The sequence below is a fragment of the Triticum urartu genome, chromosome 1 (assembly GCF_003073215.2).
Source record: "Triticum urartu cultivar G1812 chromosome 1, Tu2.1, whole genome shotgun sequence".
Lineage (NCBI taxonomy): Eukaryota > Viridiplantae > Streptophyta > Magnoliopsida > Poales > Poaceae > Triticum > Triticum urartu.
The window spans coordinates 554,457,495-554,481,417 of NC_053022.1; the positions used below are offsets into that span (position 1 = coordinate 554,457,495).

The window sequence follows — 23,923 nt, forward strand, 5'->3', positions numbered from 1 at the left end:
GCCTGGGAGGAGGGCGCGCCAAGGGGGGAGTCCTACTCCCACCGGGAGTAGGACTCCTCCTTCCCTTGTTGGAGTATGAGAGAAGGAAAGAGGGGGAGAGGAACAAGGAAAAGTGGGCTGCACCCCTTGTCCAATTCGGACCAGAGGAGGGGCGCACGCCTCCTTCCTTTTGGCCTCTCTCCTCTATTCCCGTATGGCCCAATAAGGCCCATATACTCCCCGGTGAATTCCCTAACTCTCCGGTACTCCGAAAAATACCCGAATCACTCGGAACCTTTCCGATGTCCGAATATAGTTGTCCAATATATCGATCTTTATGTCTCGACCATTTCGAGACTCCTCGTCATGTCCCCGATCTCATCCGGGACTCCAAACTCCTTCGGTACATCAAAACTCATAAACTCATAATATAACTATCATCGAAACCTTAAGCGTGCGGATCCTACGGGTTCGAGAACCATGTAGACATGACCGAGACACGTCTCCGGTCAATAACCAATAGAGGAATCTGGATGCTCATATTGGCTCCCACATATTCTACGAAGATCTTTATCTGTCAACCCGCATAACAACATACGTTGTTCCCTTTGTCATCGGTATGTTACTTGCCCGAGATTCGATCGTCGGTATCTCAATACCTAGTTCAATCTCGTTACCGGCAAGTCTCTTTACTCGTTCCGTAACACATCATCCCGCAACTACTCATTAGTTGCAATGCTTGCAAGGCTTATAGTGATGTGCATTACCGAGTGGGCCCAGAGATACCTCTCCGACAATCGGAGTGACAAATCCTAATCTCGAAATACGCCAACCCAACAAGTACCTTCGGAGACACCTGTAGAGCACCTTTATAATCACCCAGTTACATTGTGACATTTGGTAGCACACAAAGTGTTCCTCCGGTAAACAGGAGTTGCATAATCTCATAGTCATAGGAACATGTATAAGTCATGAAGAAAGCAATAGCAACAAACTAAACGATCAAGTGCTAAGCTAACGGAATGGGTCAAGTCAATCACATCATTCTCCTAATGATGTGATCCCGTTAATCAAATGACAACTCATGTCTATGGCTAGGAAACTTAACCATCTTTGATTCAACGAGCTAGTCAAGTAGAGGCATACTAGTGATATATTGTTTGTCTATGTATTCACACATGTATTATGTTTCTGGTTAATACAATTCTAGCATGAATAATAAACATTTATCATGATATAAGGAAATAAATAATAACTTTATTATTGCCTCTAGGGCATATTTCCTTCAATTTTACTAGTGTTCGTAGCAACCCCTCGGTATTTGATACTGGTTCAGTTGCTAAGAGTAGTAACTTGAAACGGGAGTTGCAGAATGAACAGAGACTAGTTAAGCGTGAAGTGACGATGTGTGTTGGAAGTGGTTCCAAGATTGATATGATCATCATCGCACACTCCCTATACTTTCAGGATTAGTGTTGAACCTAAATAAGTGTTATTTGGTGTTTGCGTTGAGCATGAATATGATTTGATCATGTTTATTGCAATACGGTTATTCATTTAAGTAAGAGAATAAATTGTTGTTCTGTTTACATGAATAAAACCTTATATGGTTACACACCCAATGAAAATGGTTCGTTGGATCTCGATCGTAGTGATACACATATTCATAATATTGAAACCAAAAGATGCAAAGTTAGTAATGATAGTGCAACTTATTTGTGCCACTGCCGTTTAGGTCATATTGGTGTAAAGCGCATGAAGAAACTCCATGCTGATGGACTTTTGGAATCACTTGATTATGAATCACTTGATGCTTGCGAACCATGCCTCATGGGCAAGATGACTAAGACTCCGTTCTCCGGAACAATGGAGCGAGCAACGACTTATTGGAAATAATACATACTGATGTATGCGGTCCGATGAGTGTTAAGTCTCACGGCAAGTATCGTTATTTTCTGACCTTCACAGATGATTTGAGCAGATATGGGTATATCTACTTAATGAAACACAAGTCTGAAACATTTGAAAAGTTCAAAGAATTTCAGAGTGAAGTGGAGAATCATCGTAACAAGAAAATAAAAGTTTGTACGATATGATCGCAGAGGTAAAATATTTGAGTTAAGAGTTTGGCCTTCAGTTAAAACAATGTGAAATAGTTTCACTACTCACGCCACCTGGAACACCACAGTGTAATGGTGTGCCCGATCGTCATAACTGTACTTTATTAGATATGGTGCGATCTATGATGTCTCTTACCGATCTACCACTATCGTTTTGGGGTTATGCATTAGAGACAACTGCATTTACGTTAAATAGGGCACCATCTAAATCTGTAGAGACGACACCGTATGAACTATGGTTTGGCAAGAAACCTAAGCTGTCGTTTCTTAAAGTTTGAGGTTGCAATGCTTATGTGAAAAAGTTTCAACCTGATAAGCTCAAACCCAAATCGAAGAAGTGCGTCTTCATAGGATACCCAAAAGAAAATGTTGGGTACACCTTCTATCATAGATCCGAAGGCAAGATATTTGTTGCTGAGAATGGATTCTTTCTAGAGAAGGAGTTTCTCTCGAAAGAAGTGAGTCGAAGGAAAGTAGAACTTGATGAGGTAACTGTACCTGCTCCCTTATTGGAAAGTAGTTCATCACAGAAATATGTTCCTGTGACTACTACACCAATTAGTGAGGAAGCTAATGATGATGATCATGTAACTTCAGATCAAGTTGCTACCGAACCTCGTAGGTAAACCAGAGTGAGATCCGCACCAGAGTGGTACGGTAATCCTGTTCTGGAGGTCATGTTACTTGACCATGACGAGCCTACGAACTGTGAGGAAGCGATGATGAGCCCAGATTCCGCGAAATGGCTTGAGGCCATGAAATCTGAGATGAGATCCATGTATGAGAACAAAGTATGTGAAGACGCTTCAATTCCATCTGGGATCTAGTCCAGGTGGGAGACATAGAGATTTGCAAGATACATACGGATCTGAATGTTGCAGACCCGTTGACTAAGCCTCTTCCACGAGCAAAACATGATCAGCACCAAGACTCCATGGGTGTTAGAATCATTACTGTGTAATCTAGATTATTGACTCTAGTGCAAGTGGGAGACTGAAGGAAATATGCCCTAGAGGCAATAATAAAGTTATTATTTATTTCCTTATATCATGATAAATGTTTATTATTCATGCTAGAATTGTATTAACCGGAAACATAATACATGTGTGAATACATAGACAAACTTAGTGTCACTAGTATGCCTCTACTTGACTAGCTCGTTAATCAAAGATGGTTATGTTTCCTAACCATGAACAAAGTGTTGTTATTTGATTAACGAGGTCACATCATTAGTTGAATGATCTGATTGACATGACCCATTCCATTAGCTTAGCACCCGATCGTTTAGTATGTTGCTATTGCTTTCTTCATGACTTATACATGTTCCTATGACTATGAGATTATGCAACTCCCGTTTGCCGGAGGAACACTTTGTGTGCTACCAAACGTCACAACGTAACTGGGTGATTATAAAGGAGCTCTACAGGTGTCTCCAAAGGTAGATGTTGGGTTGGCGTATTTCGAGATTAGGATTTGTCACTCCGATTGTCGGAGAGGTATCTCTGGGCCCTCTCGGTAATGCACATCACATAAGCCTTGCAAGCATTGCAACTAATGAGTTAGTTGCGAGATGATGTATTACAGAACGAGTAAAGAGACTTGCCGGTAACGAGATTGAACTAGGTATTGGATACCGACGATCGAATCTCGGGCAAGTAACATACCGATGACAAAGGGAACAACGTATGTTGTTATGCGGTCTGACCGATAAAGATCTTCGTAGAATATGTAGGAGCCAATATGGGCATCCAGGTCCCGCTATTGGTTATTGACCGGAGACGTGTCTCGGTCATGTCTACATTGTTCTCGAACCGTAGGGTCCGCACGCTTAACGTTACGATGACAGTTATTATGAGTTTATGCATTTTGATGTACCGAAGTTAGTTCGGAGTCCCGGATGTGATCACGGACATGACGAGGAGTCTCGAAATGGTCGAGACATAAAGATTGATATATTGGATGACTATATTCGGACACCGGAAGGGTTCCGGAGTATTCGGATAAAACCGGAGCACCGGGGGGTTACCGGAACCCCCCGGGGGGTTAATGGGCCTTATGGGCCTAAAGTGGAGAAGAGGAAGGGGCTGCCAGGGCAGGCCGCGCGCCCCCTCTCCCCCTAGTCCGAATTGGACACAGGAGGGAGGGGCGGCGCCCCCCTCTTTCCCTCTCTTCTCCACCATCCTACTTGGACTAGGAAAAGGGGGGGGAGTCCTACTCCCGGTAGGAGTAGGACTCCTCCTGCGCCACCATAGGGCCGGCCGAACCCCTTCCCCCTTGGATCCTTTATATACGGGGGCAGGGGGGCACCTCTAGACACACAATTGATCCTCGTGATCGTTCCTTAGCCGTGTGCGGTGCCCCCTGCCACTATATTCCACCTCGGTCATATCGTTGTAGTGCTTAGGCGAAGCCCTGCGTCGGTAGAACATCATCATAGTCACCACGCCGTTGTGCTGACGGAACTCATCCCCGAAGCTTTGCTGGATCGGAGCCCGGGGAACGTCATCGAGCTGTACGTGTGCTAAGAACTCGGAGGTGCCGGAGTAACGGTGCTTGGATCGATCGGATCGGGAAGAAGACGTACGACTACTTCCTCTACGTTGTGTCAACGCTTCCGTTGCGATCTACAAGGGTACGTAGATCATACTCTCCCCTCTTGTTGCTGTGCATCACCATGATCTTGCGTGTGCGTAGGAAAATTTTGAAATTACTATGTTCCCCAACAGTGGCATCCGAGCCTAGGTTTTATGGTTTGATGTTATTTGCATGAGTAGAACACAAGTGAGTTGTGGGCGATATAAGTCATACTGCCTACCAGCATGTCATACTTTGGTTCGGCGGTATTGTTGGACGAGACGACCTGGACCAACATTACGCGTACGCTTACGCGAGACCGGTTCCCCCGACGTGCTTTGCACATAGGTGGCTTGCGGGCGACAGTCTCTCCAACTTTAGTTGAACCAAGTGTGGCTACGCTCGGTCCTTGCGAAGGTTAAAACGGAGTCAAATTGACAAACTATCGTTGTGGTTTTGATGCGTAGGTGAGATTGGTTCTTGCTTAAGCCCGTAGCAGCCACGTAAAACTTGCAACAACAAAGTAGAGGACGTCTAACTTGTTTTTGCAGGGCATTTTGTGATGTGATATGGTCAAGACATGATGCTAAATTTTATTGTATGAGATGATCATGTTTTGTAACCAAGTTATCGGCAACTGGCAGGAGCCATATGGTTGTCGCTTTATTGTATGCAATGCAATCGCGATGTAATGCTTTACTTTATTACTAAGCGGTAGTGATAGTCGTGGAAACATAAGATTGGCGAGACGACAACGATGCTACGATGGAGATCAAGGTGTCGCGCCGGTGACGATGGTGATCATGACAGTGCTTCGGAGATGGAGATCACAGGCACAAGATGATGATGGCCATATCATATCACTTATATTGATTGCATGTGATGTTTATCCTTTATGCATCTTATCTTGCTTTGATTGACGGTAGCATTATAAGATGATCTCTCACTAAATTATCAAGAAGTGTTCTCCCCGAGTATGCACCGTTGCCAAAGTTCGTCGTGCCCAGACACCATGTGATGATCGGGTGTGATAAGCTCTACGTCCATCTACAACGGGTGCAAGCCAGTTTTGCACACGCAGAATACTCGGGTTATACTTGACGAGCCTAGCATATGCAGATATGGCCTCGGAACATGGAGACCGAAAGGTCGAGCGTGAATCATATAGTAGATATGATCAACATAAAGATGTTCACCATTGAAAACTACTCCATCTCACGTGATGATCGGTTATGGTTTAGTTGATTTGGATCACATGATCACTTAGAAGATTAGAGGGATATCTATCTAAGTGGGAGTTCTTAAGTAATAAATTAACTGAACTTAAAGTTATCATGAACTTAGTACCTGATAGTATCTTGCTTGTTTATGTTGATTGTAGATAGATGGCTCGTGCTGTTGTTCCGTTGAATTTTAATGCGTTCCTTGAGAAAGCAAAGTTGAAAGATGATGGTAGCAATTACACGGACTGGGTCCGTAACTTGAGGATTATCCTCATTGCTGCATAGAAGAATTACGTCCTAGAAGCACCGCTGGGTGCCAGGCCTACTGCTGGAGCAACACCAGATGTTATGAACGTCTGGCAGAGCAAAGCTGATGACTACTCGATAGTTCAGTGTGCCATGCTTTACGGCTTAGAATCGGGACTTCAACGACGTTTTGAACGTCATGGAGCATATGAGATGTTTCAGGAGTTGAAGTTAATATTTCAAGCAAATGCCCGGATTGAGAGATATGAAGTCTCCAATAAGTTCTATAGCTGCACGATGGAGGAGAACAGTTCTGTCAGTGAGCATATACTCAAAATGTCTGGGTATAATAATCACTTGATTCAATTGGGAGTTAATCTTCCAGATGATTGCGTCATTGACAGAATTCTCCAATCACTGCCACCAAGCTACAAGAGCTTCGTGATGAACTATAATATGCAAGGGATGAACAAGACTATTCCCGAGCTCTTCGCAATGCTGAAAGCTGCGGAGGTAGAAATCAAGAAGTTGCATCAAGTGTTGATGGTCAACAAGACCACTAGTTTCAAGAAGGGCAAAGGGAAGAAGAAGGGGAACTTCAAAAAGAACAGCAAGCAAGTTGCTGCTCAAGAGAAGAAACCCAAGTCTGGACCTAAGCCTGAAACTGAGTGCTTCTACCGCAAGCAGACTGGTCACTGGAAGCGGAACTGCCCCAAGTATTTGGCGGATAAGAAGGATGGCAAGGTGAACAAAGGTATATGTGATATACATGTTATTGATGTGTACCTTACTAGAGCTCGCAGTAGCACCTGGGTATTTGATACTGGTACTGTTGCTAATATTTGCAACTCAAAACAGGGACTACGGATTAAGCGAACACTGGCAAAGGACGAGGTGACAATGCGCGTGGGAAATGGTTCCAAAGTCGATGTGATCGCGGTCGGCACGCTACCTCTACATCTACCTTCGGGATTAGTATTAGACCTAAATAATTGTTATTTGGTGCCAGCGTTGTGCATGAACATTATATCTGGATCTTGTTTAATGCGAGACGGTTATTCATTTAAATCAGAGAATAATGGTTGTTCTATTTATATGAGTAATATCTTTTATGGTCATGCACCTTTGAAGAGTGGTCTATTTTTGATGAATCTCGATAGTAGTGATACACATATTCACAATGTTGAAACCAAAAGATGCAGAGTTGATAATGATAGTGCAACTTATTTGTGGCACTGCCGTTTAGGTCATATCGGTGTAAAGCGCATGAAGAAACTCCATACTGATGGACTTTTGGAACCACTTGATTATGAATCACTTGGTACTTGCGAACCGTGCCTCATGGGCAAGATGACTAAAACACCGTTCTCCGGTACTATGGAGAGAGCAACAGATTTGTTGGAAATCATACATACAGATGTATGTGGTCCGATGAATATTGAGGCTCGTGGCGGATATCGTTATTTTCTCACCTTCACAGATGATTTAAGCAGATATGGGTATATCTACTTAATGAAACATAAGTCTGAAACATTTGAAAAGTTCAAAGAATTTCAGAGTGAAGTTGAAAATCATCGTAACAAGAAAATAAAGTTTCTACGATCTGATCGTGGAGGAGAATATTTGAGTTACGAGTTTGGTGTACATTTGAAAAATTGTGGAATAGTTTCGCAACTCACGCCACCCGGAACACCTCAGCGTAATGGTGTGTCCGAACGTCGTAATCGTACTTTACTGGATATGGTGCGATCTATGATGTCTCTTACTGATTTACCGCTATCGTTTTGGGGATACGCTCTAGAGACGGCCGCATTCACGTTAAATAGGGCACCATCAAAATCCGTTGAGACGACGCCTTATGAACTGTGGTTTGGCAAGAAACCAAAGTTGTCGTTTCTGAAAGTTTGGGGCTGCGATGCTTATGTGAAAAAGCTTCAACCTGATAAGCTCGAACCCAAATCGGAGAAATGTGTCTTCATAGGATATCCAAAGGAAACTATTGGATACACCTTCTATCACAGATCCGAAGGCAAGACTTTTGTTGCTAAATTCGGAAACTTTCTAGAGAAGGAGTTTCTCTCGAAAGAAGTGAGTGGGAGGAAAGTAGAACTTGACGAGGTAACTGTACTTGCTCCCTTACTGGAAAGTAGTACATCACAGAAAACTATTTCAGTGACACCTACACCAATTAGCGAGGAAGCTAATGATGATGATCATGAAACTTTAGATCAAGATACTACAGAACCTCGTAGATCAACCAGAGTGAGATCCGCGCCAGAGTGGTACGGTAATCCTGTTCTGGAAGTCATGCTACTAGATCATGATGAACCTACGAACTATGAAGAAGCAATGGTGAGCCCAGATTCCGCAAAATGGCTTGAAGCCATGAAATCTGAGATGGGATCCATGTATGAGAACAAAGTATGGACTTTGGTTGACTTGCCCGCTGATCGGCAAGCAATTGAGAATAAATGGATTTTCAAGAAGAAGACTGACGCTGATGGTAATATTGCTGTCTACAAAGCTCGACTTGTCACAAAAGGTTTTTGACAAGTTCAAGGGGTTGACTACGATGAGACCTTCTCACCCGTAGCGATGCTTAAGTATGTCCGAATCATGTTAGCAATTGCCGCATTTTATGATTATGAAATTTGGCAGATGGATGTCAAAACTGCATTCCTGAATGGATTTCTGGAAGAAGAGTTGTATATGATGCAACCGGAAGGTTTTGTCGATCCAAAGGGAGCCAACAAAGTGTGCAAGCTCCAGCGATCGATTTATGGACTGGTGCAAGCCTCTCGGAGTTGGAATAAACGCTTTGATAGTGTGATCAAAGCATTTGGTTTTATACAGACTTTTGGAGAAGCCTGTATTTACAAGAAAGTGAGTGGGAGCTCTGTAGCATTTCTGATATTATATGTGGATGACATATTACTAATTGGAAATGATATAGAATTTCTGGATAGCATAAAGGGATACTTGAATAAGAGTTTTTCAATGAAAGACCTCGGTGAAGCTGCTTACATATTAGGCATTAAGATCTATAGAGATAGATCAAGACGCCTAATTGGACTTTCACAAAGCACATACCTTGACAAAGTTTTGAAAAAGTTCAAAATGGATCAAGCAAAGAAAGGGTTCTTGCCTATGTTACAAGGTATGAAATTGAGTAAGACTCAAAGCCCGACCACTGCAGAAGATAGAGAGAAAATGAAAGATGTTCCCTATGCATCAGCCATAGGCTCTATCATGTATGCAATGCTGTGTACCAGACCTGATGTGTGCCTTGCTATAAGTTTAGCAGGGAGGTACCAAAGTAATCCAGGAGTGGATCACTGGACAGCGGTCAAGAACATCCTGAAATACCTGAAAAGGACTAAGGATATGTTTCTCGTATATGGAGGTGACAAAGAGCTCATCGTAAACGGTTACGTTGATGCAAGCTTTGACACTGATCCGGACGATTCTAAATCGCAAACCGGATACGTGTTTACATTAAACGGTGGAGCTGTCAGTTGGTGCAGTTCTAAACAAAGCGTCGTAGCGGGATCTACATGTGAAGCGGAGTACATAGCTGCTTCGGAAGCAGCAAATGAAGGAGTCTGGATGAAGGAGTTCATCTCCGATCTAGGTGTCATACCTAGTGCATCGGGTCCAATGAAAATCTTTTGTGACAATACTGGTGCAATTGCCTTAACAAAGGAATCCAAATTTCACAAGAGAACCAAGCACATCAAAAGACGCTTCAATTCCATCTGGGATCTAGTCCAGGTGGGAGACATAGAGATTTGCAAGATACATACGGATCTGAATGTTGCAGACCCGTTGACTAAGCCTCTTCCACGAGCAAAACATGATCAGCACCAAGACTCCATGGGTGTTAGAATCATTACTGTGTAATCTAGATTATTGACTCTAGTGCAAGTGGGAGACTGAAGGAAATATGCCCTAGAGGCAATAATAAAGTTATTATTTATTTCCTTATATCATGATAAATGTTTATTATTCATGCTAGAATTGTATTAACCGGAAACATAATACATGTGTGAATACATAGACAAACTTAGTGTCACTAGTATGCCTCTACTTAACTAGCTCGTTAATCAAAGATGGTTATGTTTCCTAACCATGAACAAAGTGTTGTTATTTGATTAACGAGGTCACATCATTAGTTGAATGATCTGATTGACATGACCCATTCCATTAGCTTAGCACCCGATCGTTTAGTATGTTGCTATTGCTTTCTTCATGACTTATACATGTTCCTATGACTATGAGATTATGCAACTCCCATTTGCCGAAGGAACACTTTGTGTGCTACCAAACATCACAACGTAACTGGGTGATTATAAAGGAGCTCTACAGGTGTCTCCGATGGTAGATGTTGGGTTGGCGTATTTCGAGATTAGGATTTGTCACTCCGATTGTTGGAGAGGTATCTCTGGGCCCTCTCGGTAATACACATCACATAAGCCTTGCAAGCATTGCAACTAATGAGTTAGTTGCGAGATGATGTATTACAGAACGAGTAAAGAGACTTGCCGATAACGAGATTGAACTAGGTATTGGATATCGACGATCGAATCTCGGGCAAGTAACATACCGATGACAAAGGGAACAACGTATGTTGTTATGCGGTCTGACCGATAAAGATCTTCGTAGAATATGTAGGAGCCAATATGGGCATCCAGGTCCCGCTATTGGTTATTGACCGGAGACGTGTCTCGGTCATGTCTACATTGTTCTCGAACCGTAGGGTCCACACGCTTAACGTTACGATGACAGTTATTATGAGTTTATGCATTTTGATGTACCGAAGTTAGTTCGGAGTCCCGGATGTGATCACGGACATGACGAGGAGTCTCGAAATGGTCGAGACATAAAGATTGATATATTGGATGACTATATTCGGACACCGGAAGGGTTCCGGAAGAGTATCGGATAAAATCGGAGCACCGGGGGGTTACCGGAACCCCCCGGGGGGTTAATGGGCCTTATGGGCCTAAAGTGGAGAAGTGGAAGGGGCTGCCAGGGCAGGCCCCGCGCCCCCTCTCCCCCTGGTCCGAATTGGACTAGGAGGGAGGGGCGGCGCCCCCCTCTTTCCCTTTCTTCTCCACCAATCCTACTTGGACTAGGAAAAGGGGGGGGAGTCCTACTCCCGGTAGGAGTAGGACTCCTCCTGCGCCACCATAGGGCCGGCCGAACCCCTCCCCCTTGGATCCTTTATATACGGGGGCAGGGGGGCACCTCTAGACACACAATTGATCCTCGTGATCGTTCCTTAGCCGTGTGCGGTGCCCCCTGCCACCATATTCCACCTCGGTCATATCGTTGTAGTGCTTAGGCGAAGCCCTGCGTCGGTAGAACATCATCATCGTCACCACGCCGTTGTGCTGACGGAACTCATCCCCGAAGCTTTGCTGGATCGGAGCCCGAGGAACGTCATCGAGCTGTACGTGTGCTAAGAACTCGGAGGTGCCGGAGTAACGGTGCTTGGATCGATCGGATCGGGAAGAAGACGTACGACTACTTCCTCTACGTTGTGTCAACGCTTCCGTTGCGATCTACAAGGGTACGTAGATCATACTCTCCCCTCTCGTTGCTGTGCATCACCATGATCTTGCATGTGCGTAGGAAAATTTTGAAATTACTACGTTCCCCAACAGTATGGACTTTGATTGACTTGCCCATTGATCGGCGAGCCATTGAGATTAAATGGATCTTCAAGAGGAAGACAGACGTTGATAGTAGTGTTACTATCTACAAAGCTAGAATTGTCGCAAAAAGGGTTTTCGACAAGTTCAAGGTGTTGACTACAATGAGAGTTTCTCACTCGTATCTATGCTTAAGTCTGCCCGAATCATGTTAGCAATTGCCGCATTTTATGAAATCTGGCAAATGGATAAACAAAACTGCATTCTTTAATGGATTTATTAAAGAAGAGTTGTATATGATGCAACGAGAAGGTTTTGTCAATCCTAAAGGTACTAACAAAATATGCAAGCTCCAGCGATTCATCTATGGACTGGTGCAAGCATCTCGGAGTTGGAATATACGCCTTGATAAGTTGATCAAAGCATATAGTTTTATACAGACTTGCGGTGAAGCCTGTATTTACAAGAAAGTGAGTGGGAGCACTACAACATTTCTGATAAGTATATGTGAATGACATATTGTTGATCGGAGATAATGTAGAATTATTCTGCAAAGCATAAAGGAATGTTTGAAAGGAGTTTTTCAAAGAAAGACCTCGGTGAAGCTGCTTACATATTAAGCATCAAGATCTATAGAGATAGATCAAGACGCTTGATAAGTTTTTCAATGAGTACATACCTTGACAAGATTTTGAAGTAGTTCAAAATGGAACAGTCAAAGAAGGAGTTCTTGCCTGTGTTACAAGGTGTGAAGTTGAGTAAGACTCAAAACCCGACCACGACAGAAGATAGAGAGAGAATAAAAGTCATTCCCTATGCCTCAACCATAGGTTCTATAAAGTATGCCATGCTGTGTACCAGACCTATTGTATAATCTGCCCTGAGTTTGGCAAGGGAGTACACTAGTGATCTAGGAGTAGATCATTGGACATTGTTCAAAATTATCCTTAGTGGAATAAGGATATGTTTCTCGATTATGGATGTGACAAAAGGTTCGTCGTAAAGGGTTACGTCGATGCAAGTTTTGACACTGATTCAGATGACTCAATGTCTCAATCTGGATACATATTGAAAGTGGGAGCAATTAGCTAGAGTAGCTCCGTGCAGAGCATTGTTGACATAGAAATTTGCAAAATACATACGGATCTGAATGTGGCAGACCCGTTGACTAAACTTCCCTCACAAGCAAAACATGATCACACCTTAGTACTCTTTGGGTATTAATCACATAGCGATGTGAACTAGATTATTGACTCTAGTAAACCATTTGGGTGTAGGTCACATGACGATGTGAACTATGGGTGTTAATCACATGGTGATGTGAACTATTGATGTTAAATCACATGACGATGTGAACTAGATTATTGACTCTAGTGCAAGTGGGAGACTGAAGGAAATATGCCCTAGAGGCAATAATAAAGTTATTATTTATTTCCTTATATCATGATAAATGTTTATTATTCATGCTAGAAGTGTATTAATCGGAAACATAATACATGTGTGAATACATAGACAAACAGTATATCACTAGTATGCCTCTACTTGACTAGCTCGTTGAATCAAAGATGGTTAAGTTTCCTAGCCATAGACATATGAGTTGTCATTTGATTAACGGGGTCACATCATTAGAGAATGATGTGATTGACTTGACCCATTCCGTTAGCATAGCACTTGATCGTTTAGTTTGTTGCTATTGCTTTCTTCATGACTTATACATGTTCCTATGACTATGAGATTATGCAACTCCCGTTTACCAGAGGAACACTTTGTGTGCTACCAAACATCACAACGTAACTGGGTGATTATAAAGGTGCTCTACAGGTGTCTTCGAAGGTACTTGTTGGGTTGGCGTATTTCGAGATTAGAATTTGTCACTCCGATTGTCGGAGAGGTATCTCTGGGCCCACTCGGTAATGCACATCACTATAAGCCTTGCAAGCATTGCAACTAATGAGTTAGTTGTGGGATGATGTTTTACGGAACGAGTAAAGAGACTTGCCGGTAATGAGATTGAACTAGGTATTGAAATACCGACGATCGAATCTCGGGCAAGTAACATACCGATGACAAAGGGAACAACGTATGTTGTTATGCGGTTTGACCGATAAAGATTTTCGTAGAATATGTAGGAGCCAATATGAGCATCCAGGTTCCGCTATTGGTTATTGACCAGAGACGTGTCTCGGTCATGTCTACATAGTTCTCGAACCCGTAGGGTCCGCACGCTTAAAGTTCGATGACGGTTATATTATGAGTTTATGTGTTTTGATGTACCGAAGGACTTTAGAGTCCCGGATGAGATCGGGGACATGACGAGGAGTCTTGAAATGGTTGAGACATAAAGATTGATATATTGGACGACTATATTCGGACATTGGAAAGGTTCCGAGTGATTCGGGTATTTTTGGGAGTACCGGGGAGTTACGGGAATTCGTATTGGGCCTTAATAGGCCATACGGGAAAGGAGAGAAATGCCTCAAAGGGTGGCCGCACCCCTCCCCATGGGCTGGTCCGAATTGGACTAGGGAGGGGGGGGGGCGCCCCCTTCCTTCCTTCTCCTTTTCCCTTCCCTTTCCTTCCCTCCTACTCCTACTACTTGGAAGGGCTCCTAGTTCTACTAGGAAAGGGGGAATCCTACTCCCGGTGGGAGTAGGACTCCCCTAGGGCGCGCCATAGAGAGGGCCGACCCTCCCCCTCCTCCACTCCTTTATATACGGGGGCAGGGGCACCCCAAAGACACAACAATTGTTCATTGATCTCTTAGCCGTGTGCGGTTCCCCCCTCCACCATAATCCTCGATAATATTGTAGCGGTGCTTAGGCGAAGCCCTGTGACGGTAGAACATCAAGATCGTCACCACGCCGTCGTGTTGACGGAACTCTTCTCCGACATTCTGCTGGATCGGAAACCGGGGATCGTCATCGAGCTGAACGTGTGCTAGAACTCGGAGGTGCCGTAGTTTCGGTGCTTGATCGGTCGGGCCGTGAAGACGTACGACTACATCAACCGCGTTATTATAACGCTTCTGCTTTCGGTCTACGAGGGTACGTGGACAACACTCCCCTCTCGTTGCTATGCATCACCATGATCTTGCGTGTGCGTAGAATTTTTTTGAAATTTCCTGCGTTCCCCAACAGTAGTATCATAGATTGCTTCATTTATTAGCTCATAGACTCATTTCGTCTCGGGAAACGCTATGTTACAGTAACATATTATGTTACCACAAACACTTCTTTCCTCATTAAATACTTGCCACATAAGCAAAATTGTCTTGGGATGTGTTAAGTTACTATCTAAGTTACCCCACTATGGCTAGCCTTATAGCGAGTATTGCATATGTCTCCCACCTGAGGGACCCCCCCCCCCCCCCCCCCCCCCCGGCGACCCATTTTTCGTGCTTTTATTCGTTCACTCGAATTCAATTAAGACCCTACGTGAACATGGTATAAACATTCTTTGTGTGCATGTTGAACATTTTTTCAAATACATGATTTTTATCAAACATATATTTTGACATCAACTTTTTTTCATATACACCAAGAACATTGTTATATACATATTTATTGTTTTTCACATACAAGATTAATATTTTTGAAACCTTATTTTTTTATGTCTACCTTTTTCCATACACATTGTAATGCATTTTTTGTATACATCGGGAATATTTTTATGTGCATGTTCAACATTTTCAAAATACATGATTAACATTTATTAAACCATATATATGTTTGATGTCTAGTTTTTTCCATATACATATTTTTTTGCATACATTAGGAATATTTTTTATATTCATGTTAATATTTTTCATATACATGATTAACATTTTTTTTCATATACATGTTTTGATGTCTACTTATTGTCATACACATTAGAAACATTTTTATACATGTTTTATATTTTTCTAATGAGCGATTAACATTTTTAAAATTAGTAAGTAAAGTGACTTCATAATAGTTATTTTAGAAATATTCCAAAATATAAGGAAAAGTAAAAAAGTAAATCAAAAAAATGAAAGAAAACATGGGAAAAGGGGAATGAAAAAAAGAGCGTGGAAGGCTTGTGGTTTGCGCTGGGCCGTCCCATTCTGGCGCCTGTTGAGGCGAGACGTGCTACTATCTCGCGTTAGGCGAGACATAGTCGCACCATTAACTAGACGGGTCGAGCAGGGCATGTGTGGCCTTTATGGAACATGACCCGCGAGCCTTTCTGGCCAAATTATTTTGGAAAATAAAGAAAAATACATAAAAATCTAAAAAAGTATAGTTTGCTACTAATCGGTTGTGTCGTGCTTGCCACAAGTGCCTCGCGTAAGCGGACGAGCATGACACACAATGTGTCGCGGCCTAGGCATGGCCCTTTTAGTCCTATGTTGGGCCGAGCCTTTTACGTGTCGTGCGCGCGTGCTACCAGGCCAGCCTATGTTATTCGGCTTGGATGGCCACCTTTGGGTTCATAGTGTGGTTGTCTGGAAGTTGCATCACAAATGGTTGGGTGTTTTTTGCGTAAAACATCATGATTTCTCTCACTGCATATTACTAAGAAAGGAGCTACAAGCTTACAACATAATAGAAAAGAAAGAAAAAGAAAAGAAAAGAAAAAAGTATAACAAAGAATTGATGTAGTGGAACGCGGAATTTCTAAAGATTACAATTTTTCTTCCTTTTTGCGCAGAGCTTGATTTCTTCTTGAACTTTCTTCTACAATTGTATAACCTCAGTTGAATACCTCTAAGAATTAAATCATTCCTTATCAACCACATAGCCCAAGCAATGAGAATGAAGATCTTCGGTGAAAGGAATTGCCATCATCCCCTTGAAATGCTTGACAATTTTTTAAATACTTCCATGAGGTGGATCCCAATGTGGGAAAATATAAGTCCAACGGTGGTTGGCAAATGGGCAGTCAACAAAGAGTTGTCTCTAGTTTTCAAAGTGTACATTCCATGCATGCCACAGGTGTAATCAAGAATGATTAATATTTTTCCTTTGCAACAATGCTCTAGTATTTAATCTATTATTTGCCAATAAGTAGAAGAAAACTTTGTGTTTCATATGGAAAAACCTTTTCTAAACCCATTCAGTTGCTTGGATGTGATTACAAGAACCAATTTGAGCCTTATATAATTTGGCAACATTGGAAGTGCATGGGCACCTAGGTAACTCCAAATATCTTTGCTGTCGGGATGAACAACCTGGTCTCTTCAAACTTGTAGTTGCATAAATGGAGCATACACCTCCTCACACAAGGGAAGATGAAACAACCTGCTAGGTGAATAGCTGACCCTATATCCCTAACATAGCAATTCTAGTTGATGTCAAATGAAAACATGTGAGACCAAGAGTTTACCAAAGAAACATCTCGCAAGGATCAGACCAAAACAAAGCGGAGGTACCTGAATTGTTATTAACTTCGCATGTTGTTTATAAACTGGAATAAGTTTTGTGCAGACTCTTCACCAAATTAATTGGTATCAAATAAAGTTGATGCAAAAATTTAGTTTACTATTTACCTATACATATATACTTCAATTGCGTACTTTACAACAAATATTAAGTGTAGAAAATGTACTTTTGACAAGTGGTACTTCACTTTATCCAACTGGATTAAGCCCTTTTCCATTGGGCACAACTCAAAAGACATGTTTGTTACAAATAGTGAGAGAGAAAGAGAATGAATAGTGAGCTGGTGCACTAATAGAAACTTGTCGTGAATGTCCACACTACCATATTGATTCGTTGAGAAAAATGTACTAAGTCTCATACGCCATTAGAGCTCATAGTCTTCATCCATTACGGGCGATAAAACACTGATAGCACCAAAGCATAGTTTCACACCCAACTCATTACATATCAAGAAGAAAATTATCACAGTATTCAAAAGAAGCCTCCACAACATAGGCACAAGGCATGCAACATTGATCATCAACGAGTCATTCGCTCTACGGTTCAGGTGCTCACTCCCAACGCTTATACCGGTTTCGCCATGCCTCAACGTCATCGCCTTATGCATAAACTTGGCCTTCCCACCCTTCAGGCTAGATCTGTCCTATTTCTTCCGCAACATGTCCATGAAAGAAGAAGAAGAAACAAACACCTAGAATAAACGCCCTCCAATGTCGATCCGTCACAAATTTATCAAAGATAACTTTGTTCCTAGTAGTCCAAATCCCTTGTGTAGGGGAACCAATCCAATCGCATATAATTTTTTCTAATTAAGATGGAACTAACGAGAACTCTTATTTGGAGAGTGTATGAAAAGCACACACTAATGCTATATCTTTGATTAAGATGCAACAAATTTTACTTATAGAAGAATGAATGAAATCACACTAATGTTCTAACTCCTTTTATCATGGTTTATTTATGTGTACTTACCTCATGAATAATATGAAGCACACATTGATGCTAAACTGGAAAGTTTGCCAGTCTAATGTCGATTATGATATTAATGTAACATGTGGTGTATGATTATATTTCTGACCAAACATTGTTTGTAATAATGTGTCACACTACATTAAGTTCTTCTCCACCATCCGCCCTATACCGATGCAAATCTATATAATTTATAGACAATCCCCACTAGGGAAAATCTAGACAATCCCCACTTACATTCTACGTTGAGGGAAAACTCGAAAGGTTAAAGCATTGTAGCCAAAATGCTCATAGTAAAGAGAGAGGAAATTTATTGTGATGACATATTTTATCTAGTCTAGATTGTGGAATTGTCATGATGCTCATGTCATGTTTTTATGTCGGCTTAAAGAATGTTTTACTGGCTCAACTAGAAGGTTTTGTCATGAAAGAAAGGTAACATAAGGCATGTTGTCTAAATAATTCATTTTATGAACTAAGTCAAACATTTATACAATGGTACCTTAAGTCTGGGGGAGAAAGTTCACTACATTATGTAGATGAAAACTCATTGGCTAAACCAAGAATTTTCCGTCTCCCAATAGTGACATATAGCATCTTGGTGTTTTTGCATGCATTAAATGTATGGAGAATCACCGGGACATAAGTCCAAGAGGATTACAAGTCCTATTATGGTGGAATACATCGATGGAGCCCAAAAGGAACACATTGTGCATTAGTGCTCTATCTCAATTGCTCCTAATGTCGAGGGCAATAAAGTTGGACATTTAAGTGTTTGAGGAACCATTTAAACTGATCAGATAATGTCAGTTCCTTATGCTTCAGCTATCAGAAACGTCATGTATTAAAGTATCACCGCACCCTCTTATTTATGATCAGGATACTTGGTAAAAAATGTGTTTAACCTAGAACTAGACCACTGGAAAGCTGATATCAAGTTTTCGCAGTATATGCAAGGCAATAAAGATAACATGCTCAGTCATAACGAGTTTGATAACCTCAAATTTGTGGGTTAATCAGACATTGTTTTGGCCAGATGTGTAGATATTAGGACTTTCATGTAAAGTTACATGTACACCGTTGCATGAGGAGATTCGTCGAGGAGCTCATAAAGGAAAATCATGAAATAATCAATGATGCAAACGAATTCATGGCATGTTAAGAGGCTATCGGGAAAGTTGTATGTTAAAGGAATCTTATTCCCGAAATGGTAGTGGTACTGTGGTAGGCAACATACTTAAACAACTTATTTCGATCATGAACATGCAGTTCTCTATGTGAGTAACAACTAGTCAATTGGTATTGCCAGAACCACTGACATTATATCATTGTTGTGAAATATAGAGTTCATTATCAAACATACGATGTTTGATTTGTAAGTTTTTGAGGTTCCTCTAACTAAGGCTTAGCATTTACCCTTTTATGATAAGGTTGTCGGCATGGGTTAGGGAAGCTTTTAGATCCTGGAAATTTAGGACCATCAAATAAACCAACTCCCATAAAGTACTATGTATTCCATTTTGAGGTAGAATGATATACTATAAGTATTGAGGTTAAGTGGCACTTCATCTGTCATTGCAACACCTTACTTTGGTATATTATTTATATTGAGAGTGGCTTATGATGTTTGTTGACCTTACTATCAACGGAAGAATGTTGGAATTGATCTCATGTCGTTGTTAACCGAGAGAAAATATGGGAGACAAAGTCTCCTCCCCTAACGATTGTGCTCAGATCGGAGGCACCAATATCTTACTTTTGGTTTCCGTCTGTGGTCCACGTAGTGTCACATATAAAAGGAGGAGGTCGTTCCCATCTAGGATGACTTGCGTACGTACGGGCCCCCGACCTCCTAACAATCGATCCTAAAAGTGCATTAACGGGGACTCACAAGACCGTCTCCACCGCGAGCCACCACTAGGCTATTCCAGCGGCTTCCTGCTGCCATCTACCCCGAGGCCCCAAGGTGCAGACATCATGGGGAATCCTCTATTAGTCCATGCCAATCACAGCTTGTCACTAATATTCCGCTTCAAAGGTTTTCTAGTTAAGAAATCAAGATCATGTTATTTCAACCTTATAGGGTTATGTCTAACAACACTTTCTCATGTTAAACATAGTTAGAATTAAATCTTGAAAGAGCTGCCACATAAAGCTTCAGCTAAAAGGAAGTCCATTTTCAACATATCTCTGTATATTATATACACGAATATATGATCCGCTATAACCGTTTGTGAATAAATATTAAATCCTCTCTCCTCACCCCATATCCAAATAAAAGAAAGCGGTAAGTAATAAATTTTAATCGGAGAGAAGAATCAATGGATCCGCGACTAAATTCCTTTTACTTCTTGTATTTTTTACAATTTTTGTTAACCGAGGGATCAAAATTCCAAATCCACTCATGATGTACCCTAGAAATATCTTTTCTAATATTGGAATAGAAAGATATAGTAGAGAACAACTTGTTAGTAGTTAAGGACCAAGACACCACGTCAAGATTAGTACCTAGATTTAGGTTAAGAGATTCTGGGTAATCTCAGGCCACTGACCAGTCCACTAAGAATACAGACGATGCCAAAGGGAATATGAAATTGAAGTTGAAAAACATTAGGACCATTACATTCCTGAATATGCCAAACACCATAAGGCGCATGATATTTCTCAACCAAAGGCACGCTGTCCTCCTATGGGTCCTTCCAAAATCTCATCACTCCCCCTTTACGCGAAATACCTCATTCACTTTCAAATGATTTTTCTGAGCAGGAGAATCTTCAAACCAGGGTTTAACTCTAGCTAGGCACAATGTGCTTTCTGAAGTACATAGATTTAACAACATCTTGCCAAAGGTCATCATGATCATCTAATTTTCACCACCACTTACAGAGGAGCCTGATGTTTAGTTTCCCCGGATCTTTAACTCCCAAACCACCCTTAGCTTTAGATCTGCAAACTCCACCCCATTTAACAAAATGAATATCTTTTCCAAAATTCTCAATCACAATATTATTATTCATAAGAAACATGGACATATGATGCAAGGGCATATTGGATAAAACTAGCATTACTCAAGATAAGCGTACCTCCCATAGAAAGATTGTTCCCTTTCCAGGCTTCCAATTGCCAAAGCATCTTTTGTTCAAGGAACTCCTAATCAATGGATTTCAACAAAGAAAAACTTAGAGGGACCTAAAGATATTTCACCGGCGCGCGGGCATAATAGGCTGTGATCTCATTGTGAGCCCCAACAGTAAATATCTCACTTTTCAAGAAGTCTATCTTCTTCATATATAGACAGGGACCTCCGAGATGATGTATCACCAGATCGTACAAAGTCATTTCACACTTATGTAACACAAGATTTTGGAATCATGGATTACAAACCTCCCGATGGAAAGCAACTCGTCAGATCTGTGCTCCAGCATTAAGCTAGGAGAATAAACTAGAATGTTGTACAAACCTTAGATTTTTTGCAGAGATGCATGGAAATTAGTTACAGATGGGCTCAGAATAGGGAGCACATCCTTATCAAACATAGCAAGCACAATTTCCATTTAAGATATACAGTTCAAAGTGGATCAGAAGAACATATATCAGATATGATGTACCCCTGACCTTGGACAAAACTCCTGAATACCACTTCTTTCTATACTTCCAAGCTTAAGTGCCAAAAAAATTCATATTCAAGTTCTATGCATCATGTACAAACCTTATTTTAGGGGCTGAAGAGGTGCATGGAAATCACCTACTAGAGGCTCAGAACACGCAGCCCCTTCTCTATACATTTATCTGTTGTGACTGGTTAACTGCTGTAACTGATGGCCATGGTTTATAGTCCCAACACTTGTGCTTGTTACAGAAGGATGGCAATGGCAGGTGCCTGAAGAAATGCCAACTCTTCACTTCCCTAAAAAAAAGAAAGAGTGTACGAGTAGACAGAGCAGCTCAATATCTAGGCAAGCTTGCAAAAAATGTCAAGTTGCAGTTAACCAGCTTGGGATAAGAACAACCGTCACTGTGAAAACTACATCTGCCATCCCTTTCACGACACCTACGTTTTCCACAGCTTCTCACATCTGCCATCCCACGTGAACGAGCGCTACGTTTACGTCCGTCCCCAGTGGAATTATCAGCGACGAGCTGAGTGCCAAGTGGAGTGAGTAGCTGGACACGCCCGTGATCTGAAGAAATCCGACGAAAAACCCACGGCCACGAGAAAATCCACAGCACCCAATCGCCCAACCGCCACGGCGATCATGAGCCGCAGCCACAACTGAACTGTTCCTCCACCCTGAGGCCCCCGTTGCGCCCCCTCGCCCGCGATATCCCCCCCGCCAATGGCGTCCGAGCATCAGATTTTTCTGGCCCCCGCCGTCTCATCCCCTTCCCCTTCCTCCCGCCGGGTTAAATAGCCGCCTCCGCCGCTCCTCTCAAACCATCCCGCCATACACCACCACAGCCCCACTCGTAGAGAGCACGCGCACCGGACACGCACGAAGTCTCCTCGACCAGCGAGCAATGGCGACCACCGCGATGGCGCTCTCCCCCTCGTCCTTCGCCGGGAAGGCGGTGAAGGACCTGCCGTCGTCGGCGCTCTTCGGGGAGGCGCGCGTCACCATGCGCAAGACCGCGGCCAAGGCCAAGCCGGTGTCGTCCGGCAGCCCGTGGTACGGCTCCGACCGCGTGCTCTACCTCGGCCCGCTCTCCGGCGACCCCCCGAGCTACCTCACCGGTGAGTTCCCCGGCGACTACGGGTGGGACACCGCGGGGCTGTCGGCCGACCCCGAGACCTTCGCCAAGAACCGGGAGCTGGAGGTGATCCACTGCCGGTGGGCCATGCTGGGCGCTCTCGGCTGCGTCTTTCCCGAGCTGCTCGCCCGCAACGGCGTCAAGTTCGGCGAGGCCGTGTGGTTCAAGGCCGGCTCCCAGATCTTCAGCGAGGGCGGCCTCGACTACCTCGGCAACCCCAGCCTCGTCCACGCGCAGAGCATCCTTGCCATCTGGGCCTGCCAGGTCGTGCTCATGGGCGCCGTCGAGGGCTACCGCGTCGCCGGCGGCCCGCTCGGCGAGATCGTCGACCCGCTCTACCCCGGCGGCAGCTTCGACCCCCTGGGCCTCGCCGACGACCCCGAGGCGTTCGCGGAGCTCAAGGTGAAGGAGATCAAGAACGGCCGCCTCGCCATGTTCTCCATGTTCGGCTTCTTCGTGCAGGCCATCGTCACCGGCAAGGGCCCCCTCGAGAACCTCGCCGACCACCTCGCCGACCCCGTCAACAACAACGCCTGGGCCTTCGCCACCAACTTTGTGCCCGGCAAGTAAGCTGCTAGGTCTTGTAGCCACGATCGAGTGTCTAGAAACTGATCGACCGTGCACGTACGTACGTACGCGATGAAGCGTGCGCATGCATGCATGCACCTGGTTTCGTTTGTACAACCATGATGTAAAGTACGAAGGTTGAATGCAAAAGTCTGTTGCTAGAATTGGTGAGTGATGAGCAATCACCTGTGTTAATTGACCGGTAGCTGATCTTGCAATCGATCGGCTTTCAGTTTCTTAGATCAGTAATTGCTTATCATACAGCGGCTGCAGATCTTTACAGCAGTAAAAGTAGACGCGTTTGGCGAGAATTAAGTGAAACTTTTCGTCCAAGTGGAGAACAAAGTCTGTGAAAAGTAAAATGAGTGAACTCCTTTAACTTCAGTTTGGACAGACAAGAGGCGAAGATACGAACATTTACAGCACAAGTAAACGAAAAG

General features: G+C 43.0%; 1 protein-coding gene and 1 long non-coding RNA gene across 2 annotated transcripts; one reads left to right on the forward strand and one right to left on the reverse strand.

Moving 5' to 3' along the window:
* Positions 1 to 20,763: 20,763 nt before the first annotated feature.
* On the reverse strand, positions 20,764 to 21,870 carry LOC125529380. The gene is made up of 2 exons (XR_007292616.1): positions 21,251 to 21,870; positions 20,764 to 21,113 (listed from the first exon to the last, which is right to left on the reverse strand). It is a non-coding gene; the product is annotated as an uncharacterized LOC125529380 (long non-coding RNA).
* Positions 21,871 to 22,585: 715 nt separating this feature from the next.
* On the forward strand, positions 22,586 to 23,647 carry LOC125529371 (chlorophyll a-b binding protein of LHCII type 1). The gene has a single exon (XM_048693788.1). It carries the CDS (start codon positions 22,686 to 22,688, stop codon positions 23,484 to 23,486), a length of 801 nt encoding a protein of 266 aa, XP_048549745.1. The 5' UTR covers positions 22,586 to 22,685; the 3' UTR covers positions 23,487 to 23,647.
* Positions 23,648 to 23,923: the final 276 nt, after the last annotated feature.

What these genes read in the sequence shown, in the direction of transcription:
- LOC125529371 (XM_048693788.1), top strand. Translation starts at nt 22,686, where the DNA reads ATGGCGACCACCGCGATGGCGCTCTCCCCCTCGTCCTTCGCCGGGAAG.